General features: G+C 37.7%; 1 protein-coding gene across 2 annotated transcripts; it reads left to right on the top strand.

Moving 5' to 3' along the window:
* Positions 1–107: 107 nt before the first annotated feature.
* On the top strand, positions 108–19743 carry LOC113503009 (fatty acid synthase-like). 2 transcript variants are annotated; one of them, XM_026884795.1, is made up of 40 exons: positions 108–1011; positions 5557–5708; positions 6575–6767; positions 7157–7277; positions 7591–7794; positions 7924–8040; positions 8127–8305; positions 8550–8692; positions 8984–9187; positions 9356–9542; positions 9810–9972; positions 10174–10343; positions 10546–10697; positions 10938–11121; positions 11221–11369; positions 11530–11714; positions 11815–11934; positions 12046–12155; positions 12456–12646; positions 12727–12881; positions 12993–13247; positions 13490–13604; positions 13693–13941; positions 14020–14457; positions 14539–14688; positions 14774–14886; positions 15042–15192; positions 15530–15701; positions 15821–15930; positions 16100–16267; positions 16501–16673; positions 16863–17015; positions 17098–17301; positions 17419–17530; positions 17616–17742; positions 17951–18101; positions 18331–18472; positions 18612–18788; positions 18907–19009; positions 19099–19743. In XM_026884795.1, the coding sequence occupies exons 2-40, from the start codon at positions 5562–5564 to the stop codon at positions 19683–19685; spliced, it is 6924 nt and encodes a 2307-aa protein (XP_026740596.1). In that variant the 5' UTR covers positions 108–1011; positions 5557–5561; the 3' UTR covers positions 19686–19743. The 2 variants fall into 2 exon arrangements, with proteins under 2 accessions (XP_026740596.1, XP_026740595.1); XM_026884794.1 differs by lacking the exon at positions 108–1011 and adding an exon at positions 3314–4571.
* Positions 19744–19836: the final 93 nt, after the last annotated feature.

The following is a 19836-nucleotide window of genomic DNA, read 5'->3' as shown; positions in this document are numbered from 1 at the left end:
ACTGCACTGCATACCATAGATATACACATTTTTTGTACAGATGTCGATAGTCTATGACGGGGTTGCTAACTATAAATGTAAAATACCCTTATGTGTATTTTAAAATTTGGATTAACTCTTTTAATATCATAAAATAATAAGCATTAAATGGAAGGATTTAACTATATTATTTAAATTAAAGCAGAACAGACTCGTCCTACACCTCTGCATACGATTCTAAAATGCCAATAATATTATATATTCCAAGGTACAAGCTGTACAGTAGTATTACGGCTGTTGTTCGTGTATTTATAAAAGCATTAAGTGTTTGCAACATCTACGCGATGCTGCCTGGAACATATAAATTACCCAATTCGAGGCGAAATACGATAACTTGGCAACTTTGTACATACTTTAAATGACAGCTCACAAATCTTGCCAGGTGTCTGGTTTTTCTCAGCCATAGACTCGTGAAACAAAACTAAAATATAATGTCGTTAGCATTAAATACTAACATAATAAAAAGGGTGCAAATAAAATCATAACTGTTTGAAAATGATCTCTCTTAACAGAACGTTCCAAAATAAAATATTTTTTCTATACTCCTTAGTTAACATTTTACGTAAAATACAAAAAAAGCCTTTTAAATTATAGCAACTTTGCGTTTACATTCTAGTTTCTGGTTCGCAATAACCCTGTTTTCAAATTTACTCAGAAATGAATTTACCCTATGAGGAAAACACTACAATATATGTAAAACTCCTCAAAATAGATGCGGCATGCAACGATATTCGCGATTGCATCATGAATCCATTCATCACTTATTTATTACATACAACACAAGTATGCAGTGTTGTTTTTTATTGTTATTTGGTTAGGTACGTTGATTTTGATAGTGTCTCATACAGACTCCATCTAGCTGTGTATTCTCATGGATTCCATTTGATGCAGAGCAAAAATTAACACTATGGCTGTAAAAGAGTTTTCATAATGAAGATGTTGTCTGAGACTTATTACTAGCCTAGTTACTGGGTAATTGTCAGTTCGTAGTATAGTATAATGATAAATTGTAGTTTAATAATTTCTATACAATAATAAATTAATAAACGATTTATTTATAGATAGTAATTTATTTTGTAAATACAACTTCTTTTCAAAATTAAATTTGATTCAAAATCTTCTTTTATAAGAAGCCATGATAATCCGAAATAATAATTGTACGCACTGAGTACACTTAATTTATTTAAAAACATTGATTACACCGCTGTTTTCTCATATTGCATAGGCTGTAGAGGGGATTTTAATTTCCGGGTGGTGTAATATAATAATATATTAATACCTGGCTTTGAATATTTCACAGCTGGGCAAAGACTTCTCCTCATATAAAGAAGGTTAGAGTATTGATAACCATTCACTACGCTAACGAATCAAATTATAATTTATTTATTCCACACATTGGCAAGTCTTCTTCATAATTAAGAAAGTACACAAAAGTCCCAAATCCTCACTTTGTTATCGAACCTGCAACTTCGTGCAAACATCTTCGCGTAAAAACCATGGTAGTTTAAAAAAAAAAAATGAAGCTTGGAGGTTAGGTAGACAGCTGATTTCCACTCCCACTTTGGCCTTCAATACTAGAACGTCCGGGTTGCGTTGCTATGAGTCGGGGTGTGACAGACTGGCATAATATATTAGAATTAGAAAGTACTACTAATTATTTGGTTAGTAAACCGTAGGTTAGTGAACCGTAGATGAATGAACCGAAGGTGAATAAACTATTAGGCACTGCGGACATTAGTCATTATGGACATATGTAAAACGGCTGAGAGTATTTTGATCAGTAGTTTTTGTTAATTAGGTGCACTAGGTGAAATTTAATGATATCCAACAGATTTTTATTGCAAATACTTACAAGCTACTTTTTATACTTATAAGCTTTAAAAATGTAAACAAAAATTTGACAAACCTGCGAAGGTCCGACTTGGGTAGGTGGCCAAGGCTGATGCATACCTACTCATAAATCCAAAGAGGTTAAAGCCTGCCGAAGACGTGCAGAGTATGCCTGGGCAATTCCGTAAGACAGCAGAAAGTTTACTATGAACTCAGCGAGAGTGAAGACATTCGTTTTTCACCTCGTGGTCTCAAAAAGACTTACCACATGTAACAACTCCGACATGCCCAGATTTAAAAGAACTGCTAAGAACCCCTCTTACCGTTACCCAGTGTTTACAGTTTCCAAACAATTACAAAAAATGTCTGCCGGAATAATTAGTCGATAAGTCAATGATTGGAATAATTTTCGAGGTGACCTCTGTGTATAGCGCGACTTGCTACTAATTGTGACTGCTGTTAATCCCACATAAATACATAGTAAAAACTTAGACTCTAGAAGAAAAAACTATAAATATGACTAATATAAAATTACACTCTAAAGATCATGACTTCCGTTCAACCGTTAACAGAAGTAGGCATGATTACATTATACCACCCAAAACTGTGTACCTATGTAACATAAAAAATATAATAAAACAATGAGCTTGGTGGGTAAATTCTAATACGTTGGCTTGGCGAGCTTGGCAACCTTGTCCAAAATCGTACATAATTTTACAGTACACTAGCTGCAGAAGCGCTGCGATATCGACCAAACCTACGAAACCGACTAGTCAAAGTCAAAGTTATTATTGCAAATCGACATTCCTATAACCAATGTAAAATTGTTTGTCTCGATCCAATACCCGTTCTCCCAAAAGTAGGTAAGAAAAACTACTCAGGGCAGTCCCCGTGGGGTAGAGGCCTCGACTTAAACTGTCGTTAAAAATATTATTCCAGCCAAAGAGGGCTGGCTAGGTCTAAGATCATTATAAACGGAGCTTTGTTTGATTACTAGTTTGACCGGTTTGGATTAGCTTGAGCTTGACCTTGACCCGAGAGATTCTTTGCTGCCCCTTAGATGGCCAAGATTTTTGTTCGGATGGGAAGTCATCAAATGACTCCTTCCGCTTTGGGTTGAGCGGAAGTGAGTGGCAAAATCCTACCGACTAAAATCCACCCATGTTCTTTCCTTTGCCCTTCGTCTAAAGAGGCCCGGACCCTTTCGGACAATCCCGCTGCTCAGGGCACCTGTTCTGCTATTTACAATGGCCGATGAATGAATGGCAATTGATTTAATTTGAAATTATTCCTATTCTCTTAAGCATTTTGCTAATACCATAATTGGAATTTAATTGTATTGATCTAAAGTGTTCTAAAGATCTAAAGAAAAATGCTTAATAGAGTACGAAAATTGTCATTTTAAGCCAAATTTCATTCATTCATCGGTCAATTGTAAATAGCAGAATTGGGGCCCTGGCTTGCAAGTGTCTCTACTTGCACTGGGCATTGGTTGTGAAATTCCGCGAATTTTAAAATAATACCAACGAAGGTCAATAAATAGGGACGAAGTTAAACAATAAAATATAAAGTCAATTACCTAAACAATCAAAACAAATTAATATTCTTACTTGCTGTTAATGCAAAGAGGTTGCATGTATATTATGGCTGGAGTACATTACTACTTACTTGTTTTGTTTTGGGGATCGGGAATCGACGAGAACCCTTCTTAAAAAACTGAACTAACCTACCTAACTACCTAAGCCCACTAAATCATTCGGTGGCATTTCTTCGATGATTCTAGACATGAAGTAGCGTGTCAAGCCAAGTTCCAGTAATAGAAATGGCGTGTTGTGTGTTATATTACACGAACCATTTGAAATGAAACCACTTTTGATCATGTTAGTCTTTAGTCTGAAATAGGTATATGTAGTATCTTAAGTTATGAGAAGATGTTTTTTTCTAGCTCTACCATAGGATTTGGCACCCATTTAGATCTCACTTCTTTTGTTGTTGAATCAAGGTATAGGCCATAATAGGGTATTTGCCTATTATTTATGTTTTGATAGGATATAATATCACACTCAAAAATAACGTTTTTTTATCGGTGAAATAATTCCCCAAAGAGCTTTAGTAGCTCCGAAATCCCGTACTCAACGTCACTTCGTTTCTTCCTTCCTTCCACAATCATCTTTACCTGATGGTTAAAAAAAATAAGAGCTGCGGCGCGCTGTCCTTAAAGCAAGTGACTGAGCGCAGTGTAGCACTTAGTTGTCTAGAAGTCTCGTGCATTCTGACGAGGTCTCGCTGCCTTCAAATGATTGTGAACAAATTATTCGCGTACATAACATAAGTTATTTGTTATTTTGCCTCTGCAGGCAGCCGGCCGCAACTCTTTCAGTGTGAATTGACCCTTATAATATCTGTATCCATAGAAAAAAAATAAGCACGGAACCCTTTAATTCTTTATCGTCGGTTGCAGTGGCATCCAGTGAATTAAAAATGGTTCATTGTTTTATGAACTTCCGTTTTAAATTATGCGTGAGCGCTCCCTAATTTTCGAATTTTAGGTAAAGTTTACTATCGGGTTCAACATATGTTAATGAAGTATCTTTTAGTAAGAGTCACTGTCTATTCATATATAAGTAGTCGTCTGTGTTTTGGTTATCACTTGTGGATCGATTTCAGAAGTGAAGTGACCATTTCAGTAAAAAAATAACCATGTAAGTATTAATCTTATTAAATCATATAATTTATTGTTATTGTTAAAATCACTTACAATGAATAAAAAGTTTGTAGTTGTTCTTAATGTTTTGGCCAGTAACTCCAGAAGGTTTTTTTTACTACGACATAAAAAACGATTCACCACAATATTTTTTTTAACCGTCTTTATAATTATAAGTTCTGTTTTTTAAAAGTTGTGTTTTAGAAACGGAATTAAATACCCGATACGAACTATAATTTTGTATGGATTTCTGATATGATTTGGAGAGGAACATTGAGGAGAGGTTTCGTTCCAAAAATACACAATAATTCCCAAAACTCTATTTAAGAAAAGTTTGGAATTTAACAAAACGAAACAAATTCTAAAGTACATTGTAATTAGATTTGCATGCATAACGCATTCGTCGCAGTGCTATCCACTGAATTTATAAAAATAGATTGGACTCATCGTGTATTTTGAACTTCCGCTTTAAATTATGCATCTACGTTAAATAATTAACGTATTTTTGGTATTGTTTAACTATTGGGTTCAAAATGCATTAGTGATTAAGCCCTCAAGTCATATATAAGTAGACAATTGGTCGATTTTTTTTCACTTGCAGTTAGACTTTAAAAGTGTAGTGACGGTTTTTTTTTAAATCAACGTAAGTTTTACTTTATATAAATTCCTGCCACTCTGATAATTCTGAAATATCTTGCTTTCACTTTTTTATTTCTGGGTTTTGGGATTGGGAAGCGATCTCGCCAGATAAAAACCAGCAAACGTTGTTTTGCCATATATTTACGGGAAAAATCTGGTTAATAAAACATGAACATTTAGGGGAATGAAAATTAGATGTCCGATTCTGAAACCTACACAATATGCATATAAATTTTCACGAAATTCGGTCTAGCCGTTTCGGAGGAGTTCAATTTCGTACAAGGTGACACAAGAATTTAAATATTAGATAACGTTATAGCATTATAGGTACTTGTCTTTTCCAGTAACCATGACTCCGACACCACAAGAGCACGTCGTGGCTGAGGAGGTGATCGCGCCGCGCGCTGACGGCGAGGGCATCGTCATCTCCGGGATGTCGGGGCTCTACCCCTCCTCCCACCACGTCAAGGAGTTTTCTGACATCTTGTATAATAAGGTAAGCTTGCTTTGTTGCTTTTGGATGAAAGTATTTGTCAAAAGGAGTCAAATAAGAACAATCTCGTGAGAGTTGTGACATTTTGCTGGGTAGGTTCTATGGGCATCTTCCAGTTCCATGTCATCATAAAACATAAGACAAGAGAATGGAAAGGGGTCAAGTTAAATTTGCGATATTTTATCACGGACAAAGCTTCAGGGGAAATTGCCTAAAATAAAAGTCTTTAATCGTAATTAATTAAACATTCTTATGGCAAATCAGTCTGCTAGCCAGCCAACTAACAGTTCTATCCTTTGGTAATTTATAATAAATTATCTACAGGTATAAATCAAAATTTCCAGACAATGTAAATCAGATTTAGGTATAACGAACAGACAACTTCAAATCTATGGAAATAACATTCCGTCGAGTGACGTAAAGTTGACTTGTCAATTTAAAACATTGGAACGATTTGTTATCGATGTAGCTAGTTTCCAATACCCACAACAATAAATAAAGGCTTCCTATTTGTTTACAAGATATATTTATTGATAACTGTTAGTATTAAGGTTAAATCAGTACCAGTTCTCGTATTGAATTCATTTTCCCATTATAGTTTTCGGGCACAAACTGGACAATAATAATCATAACGAAATCTTCTCCGTGATTTCATTATTATTTTTGTATGTACTCTCGGTATGAATTTAAGCCTTGTATCGTTGGTGGTTCCAAATTCACAAAAACACCTACAACCAGGACGAGCTTGTACGCTTGTACTATGCGGGGATCGAAACCGCGACACGTCACACACAATAGACCTTAACCATTCGGCTATCTTTGCTTGGATATTGCTCAATACTAATTCTGCAAATAATTTCGTATGCTAGGTGAACGCGGTGAAAGAGGAGTCCCTCCGCTGGACATACAATCATCCAGAAGTGGCGCATCACGCCGGTGCCGTGCCTGACCTGGAGCGATTCGACGCGCAGTTCTTCAAAGTGCATTATCGACTTGGTAACAGCATGGACCCCATGTCCCGGAAGATCTTGGAGCAAGCCTACCACGCCATCTATGATGCCGGTAAGAGAATCTTTATTAAAAAGCGGTTCCGGGTTTCTGAAGTGAATAAGAAGATCTTAATAACTAATTAGTTTTTTTGTTGACATAAATTAATGTAAATCTTTGAACCCAAATAGAATCAAAATTCAAACTTTGTAATTATTTTCATTTAACGTATGCATTTTTATATCCATTAATTTATGGATGGGTCTATGTTTATAATCATTTAATTCATTTATTTACGAATAATACCTAATTCGTAAAATATTTATAAACACTGTCCCGGTTTAAGTCCAAGAAAACAATCAAGACGTTGACCTTTTTCGTCACGAAGCATAAAATTAAATACCGATCTTTTTTCGTGGGGTCATATTGTACTAGATTGTATACAATATTGTTTGATGTTCTAGGTATTAACCCGGAGCAGTTGTCAGGACAAAAGATTGGTGTGTTCGTTGGTACCTGTTTCTCTGAAGCTGAGAAATCTTGCTTCTACGATGCGTCTTCTAGATCTGGATTGGGTATTACTGGGTAAGTTAAATTAAAGTTTGAATCTTGTCAATGATATCATTATCGTGTCAATTTGTCAGCTGTAAATGGTGCAAAATGAATACATTGAAGAATATCTAAACCCATGAGAAAACTGTACTACGAAATTGTATGTTGATTTGCAGGGTCTAATTTGAAGAGAAGAGGAAACACGCGCCTGCTTATGTTTGCTGAAATTATGCAAGAGCATGTTCTTGATATCTTTGCTATAATTTATCCCAAATTTATGTTTTCCAATTATCAATAGATTTTCTTGAAATGTTCGAGTATGAATTAAAATGAATATTTTTTACAGATGTTGTAAAGCCATGTTTGCCAACCGCGTCTCCTACTGGCTGAACGCGAAGGGACCGTCGATGGCCATTGATGAGGCGTGCTGCAGCTCCACCGCGGCGCTGGAACAAGCCTTCCTGGCCATGAGCCGCGGGGAGTGCGAGGCGGCCATCGTTGGAGGCGCTAACTTATGCCTGCATCCACAGTCTTCAGTGCACAATTCAAGGTAAGAGGAATAATAAAACCAGCTTATCGAACCAGCAAAAGTTAGCAAGAAATAGCTTTAATTTCGTTTGAAATTGAAGAAATATTTTACTGGAACAACGTGTGACAATTTTCCCATCGTATGTTTTAGAATCGTAAAGCAGTGTATGGATGGAAAAATCAAGTCTTTCGATAGCAGTGCCGATGGCTGCATCAAGACTGATGCCATCAACATCCTGTTCCTTCAAAGAGAAAAAGACGCCTTCAGGTATATTTAATTGCTGCACAAACTAGATAAATAATTTAAATGCAATAAAGTCCATTTTCCTTTACACAATCGTTATAATCTTTCAGGATTTACGCTCGTGTGCTGCACGCGAAAACTGACTTTGTCGGCATGCAGAAAATTGAAACTGGTCCTCGATTCGGTTTCTTTAGAAACCATGAATCTAATGTTCGGTTCTTGAAGAAGTTTTACGAGGAAGCGAGGGTACCGCCGCACGCAGTTGAATACGTCGAAGCATTTGGTTCAGGTAACATTAATGTGCTATTACTATTTTTCTATAAAACCTCGAGGCCTGACCGTCTCAAAGTAATAGAGCGGTTTCTGTTCAAGAAAGGCGTATTTTATCCTCAAATACAATAATGGTAGCTAACACATGTTAAAAGTTTTTGACAGATAAAAAAGAAATGAACATAATAAAATTTATGCTATGGATTCAAGCCTGGTTGAAATTCCTCTATAGCCCTTGCCTTAAATCTCAAATTATTTTACAGCTGAACCAGAAGCTGATAAGGGCGAATTGGAAGCCTTCGATACGATCTTCTGCAAGGAAAAAGATGACACCCTCCTCGTGGGCAGCGTGACATCAAACATAGGATATGGAGAGGCTGCTTCAGGCATATCTAGTATTACTAAGGTACTAGAATGAGACCAGATCTATGATTTGAGTAGACATTATTAAAATAAAAAGGTTTAGGGTTTTATTCCTTTTTTAAATTTGAAGAAACTATGTTTATTAAACACTTGAAATTAGAAACAAATGTTTATCGCAAATCTGTTATTATTGGCTTAAATTTCAGTCTATGTATGTATGTATATTCCGTTTCTCAGATGTTTTCCAAGAGTTATGTTGACCTCTTAAAACACAAAAGATTAAATTACGTTGACCGCTTCTATCACAAAAGTCTAACTTTTTCCTCATCCCTAGGTGCTCCTAGGCTACCACTACGGCAAGCTGGCCGCTAACCTGCATTGCTCGAACCCCCGTCAGGACGTAGTGGCTCTGCGTGACGGTCGCATTCGCATCCTCACTGAGCACGAGAGCTTCGGCCGCACGTACGCCGCCGTCAACGGCATGTCCGTCACCGGTATCAACTCGCACGTGCTGCTGCATGGACATTATAAGCCAAAGGTACAAACAAAAAGAATGGATTCGATGAAGTAATTACTTTAAATTGGTTTGGGGTCGTAGAACAAAATATCTTCTCTTATTTTTAATTTAAAAGAAAAAGGAATCTCGTCAAGTAAAAATCTCGTTACAGAAAACGGTCGACTCTATAAGTACATTGTATTGTTTCAGGATTTATCCCGCTACCAGACGAACATTCCACACTTGGTAACCGTTTCGGGAAGACAGGAGAAGATCGTACAGAAGATGCTTGACGACTTGAAGTCGCGTCCCATTGATCCTGAGGAGTTGGCGCTGTTACACAACATCCACACCACTAACATCTCAGGACACTTGGGCAGAGGTTTCACTATCTTACGTGAGTAATTCTGATGGGAATTGCGAATAAAGTTTTTGTCTGCTGAACAGCAATCAGCAATCAAAGTAACGATTGGTAGTAAACTCTCTATTGAAACTCATTGAATTCCAATATTTAATTTCTTCAGCAAATTGTAGCTTTTTCTCACCTTGTTTATTAACTTTTGTCAAATACCCACCGGATGCTGATACAGATGCAGATACTGCTCTATCTGAGCATAAATTCCTACAGGAAACAATCTTTATGTGTTTGTTTATCACCTTTTAGAAACAAATGAAGAAGGAAAGACCGTCAGCCTTTGCGAGAGGGCTGAGTACTTTGACGATGCGAGGCGCCCTCTGTGGTTCGTGTACAGCGGTATGGGCTCGCAGTGGGCCGGTATGGGAACGCAACTCATGCGCATTCCCGTCTTCGCCGCTGCTATTGAGCGGTAAATATATGATTTTTAACAATAGGATTATAAAACATGGATTTTGTAGACTTTAATTGCCGAAATGTGTTTTTTGGTAGTCTTTATCGATGTTCGTTGATTTTCTTCCGTTGCTCAGAAATAAATCTATTTATGTCAATAAATTTCTTTTGGATTATTTCCTTATAAAACGGATTTAAAACTATTTGGAACATGTTTCAGATGCCGCAAAGCATTGGAACCGAAGGGCATTGATATCGTCAATATTATAACAACGACAGATAAAACGATATTTGACAACATTCTGCACTCTTTTGTCGGTATCGCCGCTGTGCAGATCGGACTGACTGATGTCCTTAGAGAGCTTGGATTAGTGCCTGATGGAATCATTGGTAAGGATATTAACGAAAAATTCAATATAAACCATAACACAATTTCTACAGCGTAGCGCTGCAATGGTGACATCATTAATGTATAAAGACCTCAATTTACGGATGACCTGTCGTAATTTTCTGTTTGATTCCAAACATTATTTGTCACATAAAATGTAGTATTATTATAAGTAGGCTCTTTCACATTGATTTATCTACACAGGTCACAGTGTCGGTGAGCTGGGCTGCGCATACGCAGACGGCTGTTTGACAGCTGAGGAGATGATACTGTCCGCGTACAGCCGTGGGTTGGTGTCGTTGCAGACGGAGTTCATTCGAGGATCCATGGCTGCCATCGGTCTTGGATACGATAAGGTAATTTGTTCAAATAAGTACATATAATATGATTATGTAAACGTTACGACTTTAACTTGAAATATGGATTTATAAAGCGTTAGGTTTTGAACGTTAGTACTTAGCAAGATTTTTCTTATACTTTTGATACTGATAATCAAGAACTGACAAGAAAATCCGTACATTTTTGTATTATGATGGATGGTAATTCCTCCAAATATTACGATACAGTTTTTAACTAATTATATCGTTAAATTGCAGATATCCAAAATGTGTCCTCCTGAAATTGAAGTGGCGTGTCACAATGGACCTGAATCCAGTACCATATCTGGACCTGCTGATAAAATGCGCGAGTTCGTCGCCGAGCTGACCGCTAAGGGAATCTTTGCCAAGGAGGTTCCATGCTCCAACATCGCTTATCACTCGCGGTACATCGCTGGTGCTGGTAAGTGTCAAAAATTACACAATTGAGGTATTCAAGTAGATACGCATTATTATATAGTTTGTAGCAAAAACTAATCTTCAATCTTCATTTCAACTATAGGTCCTGGTTTGCTGAAATATTTGACTGAAGTGATCAAGACTCCGAGAGCTCGAAGTGAACGTTGGGTTTCAACATCCGTTCCCGAGGCAAGATGGGAAGAACCGTTAGCGAAGTTCTCTTCAGCTGAATACCATACCAATAATTTACTGGTAAGCACATATTTCAGTATTCAATTGTTCATTTTAATTTTTAAATTGTTTTTACAAACCAGTACATCAACCTACTTACCTATTACCGAATACAATATATCTTGAGTTTGTTGTAGCCGCAGACAAAAGAACAAATATGAACCTACTATAATTTTTACAGAACCCAGTACTATTCGAGGAGACTCTATGCCATATTCCACGCAACGCTGTGCTGGTAGAGGTGGCTCCCCACGGTCTCCTGCAGGCGATCCTGAAGAGGTCCCTGTCTGCTGACTACTGCAACATAGCGCTCACACGGCGTGGCCATACCGACAACGCGTATCTGGTCTTGGAGGCTGTGGGAAAGTAAGCGACAAAATTTAAATATCCTTCCTTCCCTTCGCAGATTTTTCGATGAGATACAATATTGTTGGTAACAGATTTTAATTCAATTTGTTGTCCCTAGGCTATACATGGAGGGCTACAATCCTCAAGTGCAAAAGCTTTACCCCAAAGTGGAGATGCCTGTTTCGACTGGCACGCCTTTCTTATCTCATCTGATTGAATGGGCCCATGGAGAGAGATGGTAAGTCGTTTAATAATATTTAATAATAATAATAATAAAAGCTCATAAAAGAAACATTTACTTTTAAATTCGTATTGGAACGTTTGGTAAGACACGTTGTTAAATTTTCAGGGCTATGCCAATCTACCTGGTGGCTCGCAAGAAAATGGCTACGGCTTGCAATTACATCATGTCTCTACACGACAAGGAACAACAGTACCTGCAGGGACACGTCATCAGAGGTATGTTGCAAATAAATATATTTACAGTTATTGTCATATTTGACTAATGATCAGTAATAGGTTTTATCTGCCTTGCGAAACTACATTTCTTTCCTTTATTTCTTGTCACATCGAGTTTCGCAAAATTCAAGTCACATGCATAAACACAACCAGACTTAGGACAAGTAGCCGTGGATTATAAATATGTTTGTCCTGTACGTCGATCGAATTCACGACTCGTGGGCTTGGCGTGGTAACCTCAACGATCCGGCAATTCGTGCAATCAATCATAATAATATAATTGTCCTTTTCCATTTACAGGCAAAACATTGTATCCATATGCCGCTACCCTGGTCTCTGTATGGGATACCCTTGCTATGACCATGGATGTTCCCAAGAAACAGCTGTCTGTGGAGTTCAGAGACTTACATTTTCATTCTCAGCCTGTATTACGCGACCAAGTTCAACTAAAACTTAGAGTTTCCATGGAGAGAGGAACTGGCAGTTTTGAGGTATGTAGAATGAGATCTGAGCGTTTATTCAAAACTTATTTAATTTAAATATATTTTAATGGTGATATTCTATTTATAAGGTTCTAGACGGAACTATCAAAGTAGCTACAGGAATTATCGTTGCTTGGAAACCGAAGGATGAGACAAATGAAGTAAAGATTCAGACAGCTCAAAATATGGCCATAAAGAGCTCTGATATTTACGACTTGTTGCGCGAAAGGGAATATGCGTACAGGTATGTAAACTATTGAAACACAATATTAAACTTGGATATTGAATCTATGGATCCATTAATGGATATGGCATTCCATGAAAGAAGTCCTTATAACGTTTTTTTTTCTTCCAGTGGCGATTTCCGTAGTATTGAATGTGCAAGTGCATCCCTCAACGAAGCCTCTTTAATCTGGCGCGATAACTGGGTCGCACTCATCGACGGCATGTTCCAACTGAACATGTTGAGACAGTTCCATGACACCGTCACCCTGCCAACACACGTCAGACAGATACGTGTCAATGTTGAAGAGCATGAGAAGACCAAGATTGTAACAGATGATAAAGTGACATACAAAGCTGAAATAGTCGATACGTTTGGCACTACCAGGTAAATCGAAAAAATACTTACGCACTTTATAATTATTAGGCTGCCTTTCGTCTAGAGATGTGCGAGGATGCGAAGCGGGTCATGTGTTTGTAAAGAACCAATAGAATCGATTCATAAATCTCGCTTCGGTCAGCGCAGCTCTTGTTGAAACGGCTCAGCGAACATCCTCGCACAACACATTTCCACCAGAGGCAAAGGCAGACTTAAAGTATGTTAATAACATTTTTTTTCGTTTTTGGCAGATGTGGTGGTATACTGATGGAACATATAAGATACCGCCAGTTGCCAACAGTCGTTGAAGATAAAATGGAGTTGCAGTCAGTGAAATTCGTTCCCAATATACAAGCAAATGAGCCAGTGAGTAAATTACTTCTTGAAAACAGGTTTAACAATGTAAGAAAATTAATGTAAAAATGTATTTTAAAACTTTTTCATTGTATTTTAGGTTTCAACAACACTGAACGTTTTCGCCCAGTTGGTAGCTGAAAATGTTAATAAGGACTCAATCAATTGTGTCGGCTTAACAAATGGAAGTGGTTCAATATTCAATGAAATCAAGAATCTGGGCTTTGGTTTTAATGTTTGTTATGAAGAATTTACTGATATAGAATCTCTCTCTGAGGATCTCCGTTCAAGAACTGCGATTGAAAACGCTGACGTCATCGTCGTTAAAGGTTTATCAAGCGACGATAAGGTAAGATTTTAAATACTTACAGCTCTTATTTAGCAAATTTTCCTTTCGGGCTCTAACAATGAAAATCCCTTTCTACAGATGTGTCAACAGCTGCACCGTCTGCTTCAGCCAAACAAGTTTATTATAAGCGAGGAAGAAGTGTTGCCTAAAGGAAGTCCAATGAGGCCGAAGGCACTGTACAACGTAATTTCATCTCATAGCAACGCAAATTCACGCTTGGAGTTAAGCCGTTGGAGACCGTCATCTACTGCGATCCAAACAACAGCCATAACTGTGTACTCGGGGTCCCAACTGTCATTGATAAAATCGGCACGTGCACGCATGTCCTCACGCCATCGCCTTCTGGTTATCGCGCCTTATCCCGCGCCACTCGGTCTGAAGGACCTCGTGCGCGGCTGGCGTAAGGAAGCAGAAAGGAATATGATTAACCTGATAATGGTCAAGAATGAAGATGGAAGCAATTTCTTGCTTGATGAGCCACCACATATCGATTTAGCGTTCACTGTTTTTAACAAAGTAAGTATTTGTAGACTTTTGTCGGATTGTAAGAATTTTGTGCATGATTTGATTTTATATCATTATATTTTGTTTGTTCAGGGTATCTGGGGAGGCGAGTATAACCTGCCAATGCAGGCTTCTGCACAGTTAAGCAACAATCTAACTTTGCAATGTGAACAAATCGGCGAATTGAATTCGCTGAAATGGGTGGAAGCTTCCGATTTAGATAAGACTGGAATAGCTGTGAAGGTACGTTATTTTAATGTGTATATTGTATCTAAAATATAATACTTGAAATGACGTAATTGTTAAATTAAACTAAAATTCCTTTCAGGTACACTATGCTGGAATAAACACTACTGATGTAAAGAGAGCTAATGGTACACTACCACTTAACAACAAGGGTGAAAATGATTATGGAATTGATTTCAGTGGTGTAACAGAGAGGTAAGTGTATACCAATAAAATACCAGTAGACAATATTAAAACTGTAATTATTACATTTGAGAACGATAAAAGGAATGTGATGCCTATCATGATTTAATTTTTAGAACGTTTCCTACTATTTTGGTGTTAACCAAACTTTTCCTCATGAATTTCAGTGGTGACCGCGTGATGGGTCTGGTCCCGTATGGCGCAGCGAGCAGCATGCTGCGCGCGCAGCCGGAGCTGCTGTGGCCGGTTCCCGCGCACTGGGATCTGGAAGACGCCGCCACTGTGCCCTACGCGTACGCACACGCGCTTTACTGCTTTGTAAGTACCATTCAGAAAATTGACAACATTCTTATGTTAAAAAGTTGTAAAACGTTTATAATACAGAATTTTGTAGATTCAGATTACTCAATATAAATAAGGACTGAAATTTGAGTCCTCCTCAGTTAGAACAAGGTAATGTTCAGGTTCTGTCCAAGGGGCCTGAATTTAAAGTTCTCTACTATTCTCATATCCAACGATGCCATTGTGCTTTTCTTAACAAAAGACAACGAAAATGAAGTGGATTTTGCAACCGATTATCAAGACAAAATATCCGTTTGCTGTTATCTATTCCAAGACGAAAATATCTTCAACGTTTTCCTTTAATTATTTTCAGTTCATTAAGAGTTCACTGAAAATGGGTATGTCAGTGTTGGTCCTGGGAGGCGCTGGGGCTTTGGGTCAGGCTGCGATATCCATCGCTCTGGCCTTCCACTGCGAAGTCTTCACAACCGTTAGTGACATACGCAAGAAACGATTCCTACTCAAATTGTTCCCTGAATTAACAGGTACTTATGGACTAATTTTATTCTTTTTTCTTTTATTCTATCTCTTATTTTATTTTAGTATTCTTTTTGTCTGATTTTATTTTTAAATATGATTAACTTATTATTTTATTCGTTTTCAGCTGATCACATTGGAAATTCTCGGGATCAAGACTTCAAAGATTTATTACTATCCCTCAGACCAACAGGTTGTGATATCGTTATCAGCTCCTCTCCAGGGAATCTGAAAAGGGTATGTTTCATTTTATTTAAACCATCGTTTGTTTTTTTGGTTTTTATCAACTTCTATGTTTAATTCAACCTACCACGTTGCCAAATAATTTGAGCATTTACTTATTAATATTGCAAAAGTAAGCAGAGATAAAGGAAAACAATTTTGATTTTGTCTTTTCGCCTTTCAGATCGCACAGGGTTGCGTAGCTCAAAATGGAATCTGTCTAGACGTCAATCAACTGCAACATCAAGATGAAGAATATGAATACGAATTGCATTACCTAACCAAGGAGAGAACTTATTGTACGGTTGACTTCGCTTCAATATTTGAAGCTGAAAATATTGAGATGACCAAGGTAAACATTTTTGGCTGCACAAGATTACCTTAAATGTCATCGTACCTTCCTTTTTATTCACCTGCAGTTGGACACAGAGGGCGATAAAAAAAGCATCATCCATAGTAAATTGCTTTTGAATAAGTCTTAATATGTTTGGGTTCACGAACTAAACTAAAATAATCGAATACGTCCCAGCCTGCATTAATTCTACATTCGGTTTAAGTACTCTAACAATCTTTATTATCTTACAGACACTCCAAAAACTGATGGGTGAGGGTATTCGTAAAGGCTACATCCGTCCTCTAACGCGCGTCACCTACGGTCAGCCGGACGTGGCGAGGGCCTTCCGCTTCCTGGCTGCCAGCCGTCACCGCGGCAGGGTACTGCTAAGAATGCAAGAGAACAACACACAAGTGCAACCAAGGTAAAATAAACTGAGACGGAAGAAAATAAGCCATAAATGTATTTATTCAATCATGAAAAAAGGGAGATGGTTAATGAACCAAAAGTTATCCCGGAATTGAATCAGAACCTAAAACAAACCCTTGCAGACTATTACTTGAATTTGCACCATGATAAGCAGTCTTTAATTCCATCGGTCTTATGTTCACAGGCTGATTTGCAACTCCAATAACACTCACTTGATAATCTTGGACGAAGAAATGTTTGGACTAAAACTGGCGGCAAGATTGGTAGCACGAGGTGCTAAAAAACTGTTATTCCAATATAATGGAGATATTACACCGAAGTTCCAGTATAAATTGATGTAAGTGTCTTGAGTTTAGAAGATCTCTAAAAATAGTTTCAGTTAAACTATCTTTGATTAATACTTGATGTCATACTTTTAGGAACTGGCAGAAGCTGGGCATCCAAGTTCAAGTGTCGTTTAAAGATTTAAACAAAGTCAACAATATTACTGATTTGTTTAATCTTGCTGATGAATTGGGACCGGTAGAAGGTGTATATGGAATAACAAGTGAGAATGGAAATCTTACGGAAACTGTCATCGCCAATTTAGATTCTGTTTCAAGAAAAGTGTGTCCGAAACTAAGGTAAGGAAAAACTAAAGAAAATTATTTGGCAGTGATCATTGTGTGAATATGCATTGAAAGAAAGAATATTGTAGCATCAGGTAGCTTCAAATTTATAATAAATCTGTTAATTTTCAGGTATTTCGCGCTAATTAACATTGGCAACACTACGGTTGGGCAAGATACTTGTGTGTCTAGAACCCAAAGCAAACTACCAGGAACGATGATCTCTTTGCCCCAGTTAAATCCCGTAAGTAGCTCACTAATTAATTTCCTTTATTTCCTAATCTTATTTTTAATGTAAATCTCATATTATTTTTTTATTTCGTCTTCAGCTTGAAAGCAACCCTGATGCCTTAGATGTCTTGGAAAGGGCTTTGCGAAGCTCTGAAGCTGTATTGGTTGCACAGATGGCAAGTAAGCAACGTCCGGACCTACTGCAACAACTTGCTACTTTGGCCGGTAAGATTTTACCTTCAAATAAATTTGTCATTACAATGTAGCAATGAACCGGTCGCGCTGGAGAACATTTGGAGAGGCCTAGGTCCAGCAGTGGACAGCTATAAGCTGAGATGAATGTAGCACAAGTCTTGATTTGAAGAGCGTAGTACAGACACAGATCATATTTTTTCTATTTCCTTCATAATTAGATTAATGTTTTCTTTTGCAGCTATAACTATTACGGATGAAACACCTAAAACAGCAACTTTGTCAGAACTTGGACTTAAAGAGGATGACATAAAGTCGATTATTTCATTCTTCAAAGTCCATCACTGTGTCGATTTCACGGAAGCAGAAGTACCGGAGTTGACTATTGAGACGTAAGTAATACTACTGGCTTCAAATTCACATTGTTTGATGATATGATACAAATTGTGCCCATACCTGATGACTTGGTTAACCTTTAATCTTCTGAAAACGAGATAATGCTTTATTCTGTACATGCAATACGTTTTGCTTTGTGAGCCAATAATTAGTAATCAGAACGATTTTATTTAATTTGCACACATTAGTGTTTTAAACAATACTAAAGATTTATCCTATCTCCAGGATTCTGAACGTTGAGAAAACTGAAAATAAGTTGCAAGAAGTCAAAGGCTTGGGGACATTCTTGTCTTATGTTGACCCTGATGAGCTGCTGGCGACGATTGATTTGGTGTTCCTGACCACACTCACTAGCGGTGAAATTTTGGTGAGAAAATTTTTAATATTTGCCTGTTGATTTAAGGAATCGTGGAAATAATTATGAATACGAGACCTATGCAATAATATTAGCACTAGTTGAAAGGTAAGTTTTGGAAAATAATTTTGTATTTTTTTATTAATTTCAGGGTGACGATGAATTCGACACGAGTTTGACGAACTTGTGCATAGTGCCAGGTATGGAAGGAAACCACGAAAGGTTCCGCATATTGTGTGAACGTCTCAAGCTCCCGGCTCTAGTACTGCAGCCAGGTCTCGACAGACCCCACGAGACTGTCAGGGAAACAGCCGAGAGATATACACAGGTAAAGATTTACTATTGGTTTAGCAAAATGGCTTATTGGACTTCGACAAAGGCAACAGTTTTATCTATTAATTCAATATGCGGATTATGAAAGCTAACTTGACGTTCTTTTGTTTCAGGTCCTGTTGAAAAAGGCAATCTTCAATAAGAAGTTTTATCTGTTAGGATTCGAAACAGGCATCTTGGTTGCTTTGGAAATTGCCTCAATTTTGGAGGATCTTGGTAATTGTTTTGTTTATTAATAGGTATTTGGGAGTTAGTGCCGTAGTCAAATACACTTAACTAATATATATTTTTTTGCATTTTTATAGGTTTAACAGGCACAGTCTACTGCCTCGGATGTGGACCTGACGAGGTACAAAGCATCATCGAAGAAAATATGTCTGAATATAAAACTGAGGAATTACTTCAAAATGCAGTGGTCGAACACATGTGCAACTTGATGGTTAAAAGCAAAACTGAGAACCTGAAAGAGGCATTAAAGGGTGCAGTCACATGGGCTGAAAAGGTAGAAGTGGGCGTGCGGGCTATGATGGGGCACATGCCTCACTCTGCTCAGTACGCACGTGCTTTCATCAGAGCTGCACTGGCACGTATCCAGAGTGCACGTCACTCCGTCACTCCTGCACGAGCACTGCGTTCGCAATTGGTGATGATGCGCTCTGCGATGCCCGGCGAAGAAGAGGCCAAGCAAGCGCTGCAGAAACACTCTCAGAAACCTGTCATCGTGCACCAGCTCAACACACCGCTGGCGCATGTTGCCAGCGACATTCGCAGCGCGTCTATTATCAATCTGCACTTAGACTCTGAAATCCTAGAGAGCTTTGAAAAGAAGAACATTTGCGATGCATACATCCTCAATGCTAATAGTTTCATGGCGGTTTCGAAACAGGATTAGCTTTAAGTGGTTTTATAAACTTAATAATTTATTAATAAAGTACATGATATCTTGGTAACCTGCTGTTTAATTTCTCTTTTTTATACAATCCATTTTTATTAATTTAGTATATATTTCGACTCCACGACTTTTAGCTTCTTACTTTCCTTAT

The sequence above is a fragment of the Trichoplusia ni genome, chromosome 18 (genome assembly GCF_003590095.1).
Source record: "Trichoplusia ni isolate ovarian cell line Hi5 chromosome 18, tn1, whole genome shotgun sequence".
Classification (NCBI taxonomy): Eukaryota; Metazoa; Arthropoda; class Insecta; order Lepidoptera; family Noctuidae; genus Trichoplusia; species Trichoplusia ni.
This window is presented reverse-complemented; position numbering and strand designations above follow the sequence as displayed.

Excerpts from the sequence above, each read along its gene's own strand:
- LOC113503009 (XM_026884795.1), top strand. The coding sequence starts at position 5,562 with ATGACTCCGACACCACAAGAGCACGTCGTGGCTGAGGAGGTGATCGCG. Across the intron at positions 9,188-9,355 it reads ATGGACATTATAAGCCAAAG|GATTTATCCCGCTACCAGAC; the intron begins GTACAAACAAAA and ends GTATTGTTTCAG. Across the intron at positions 12,156-12,455 it reads GCAGGGACACGTCATCAGAG|GCAAAACATTGTATCCATAT; the intron begins GTATGTTGCAAA and ends TTCCATTTACAG.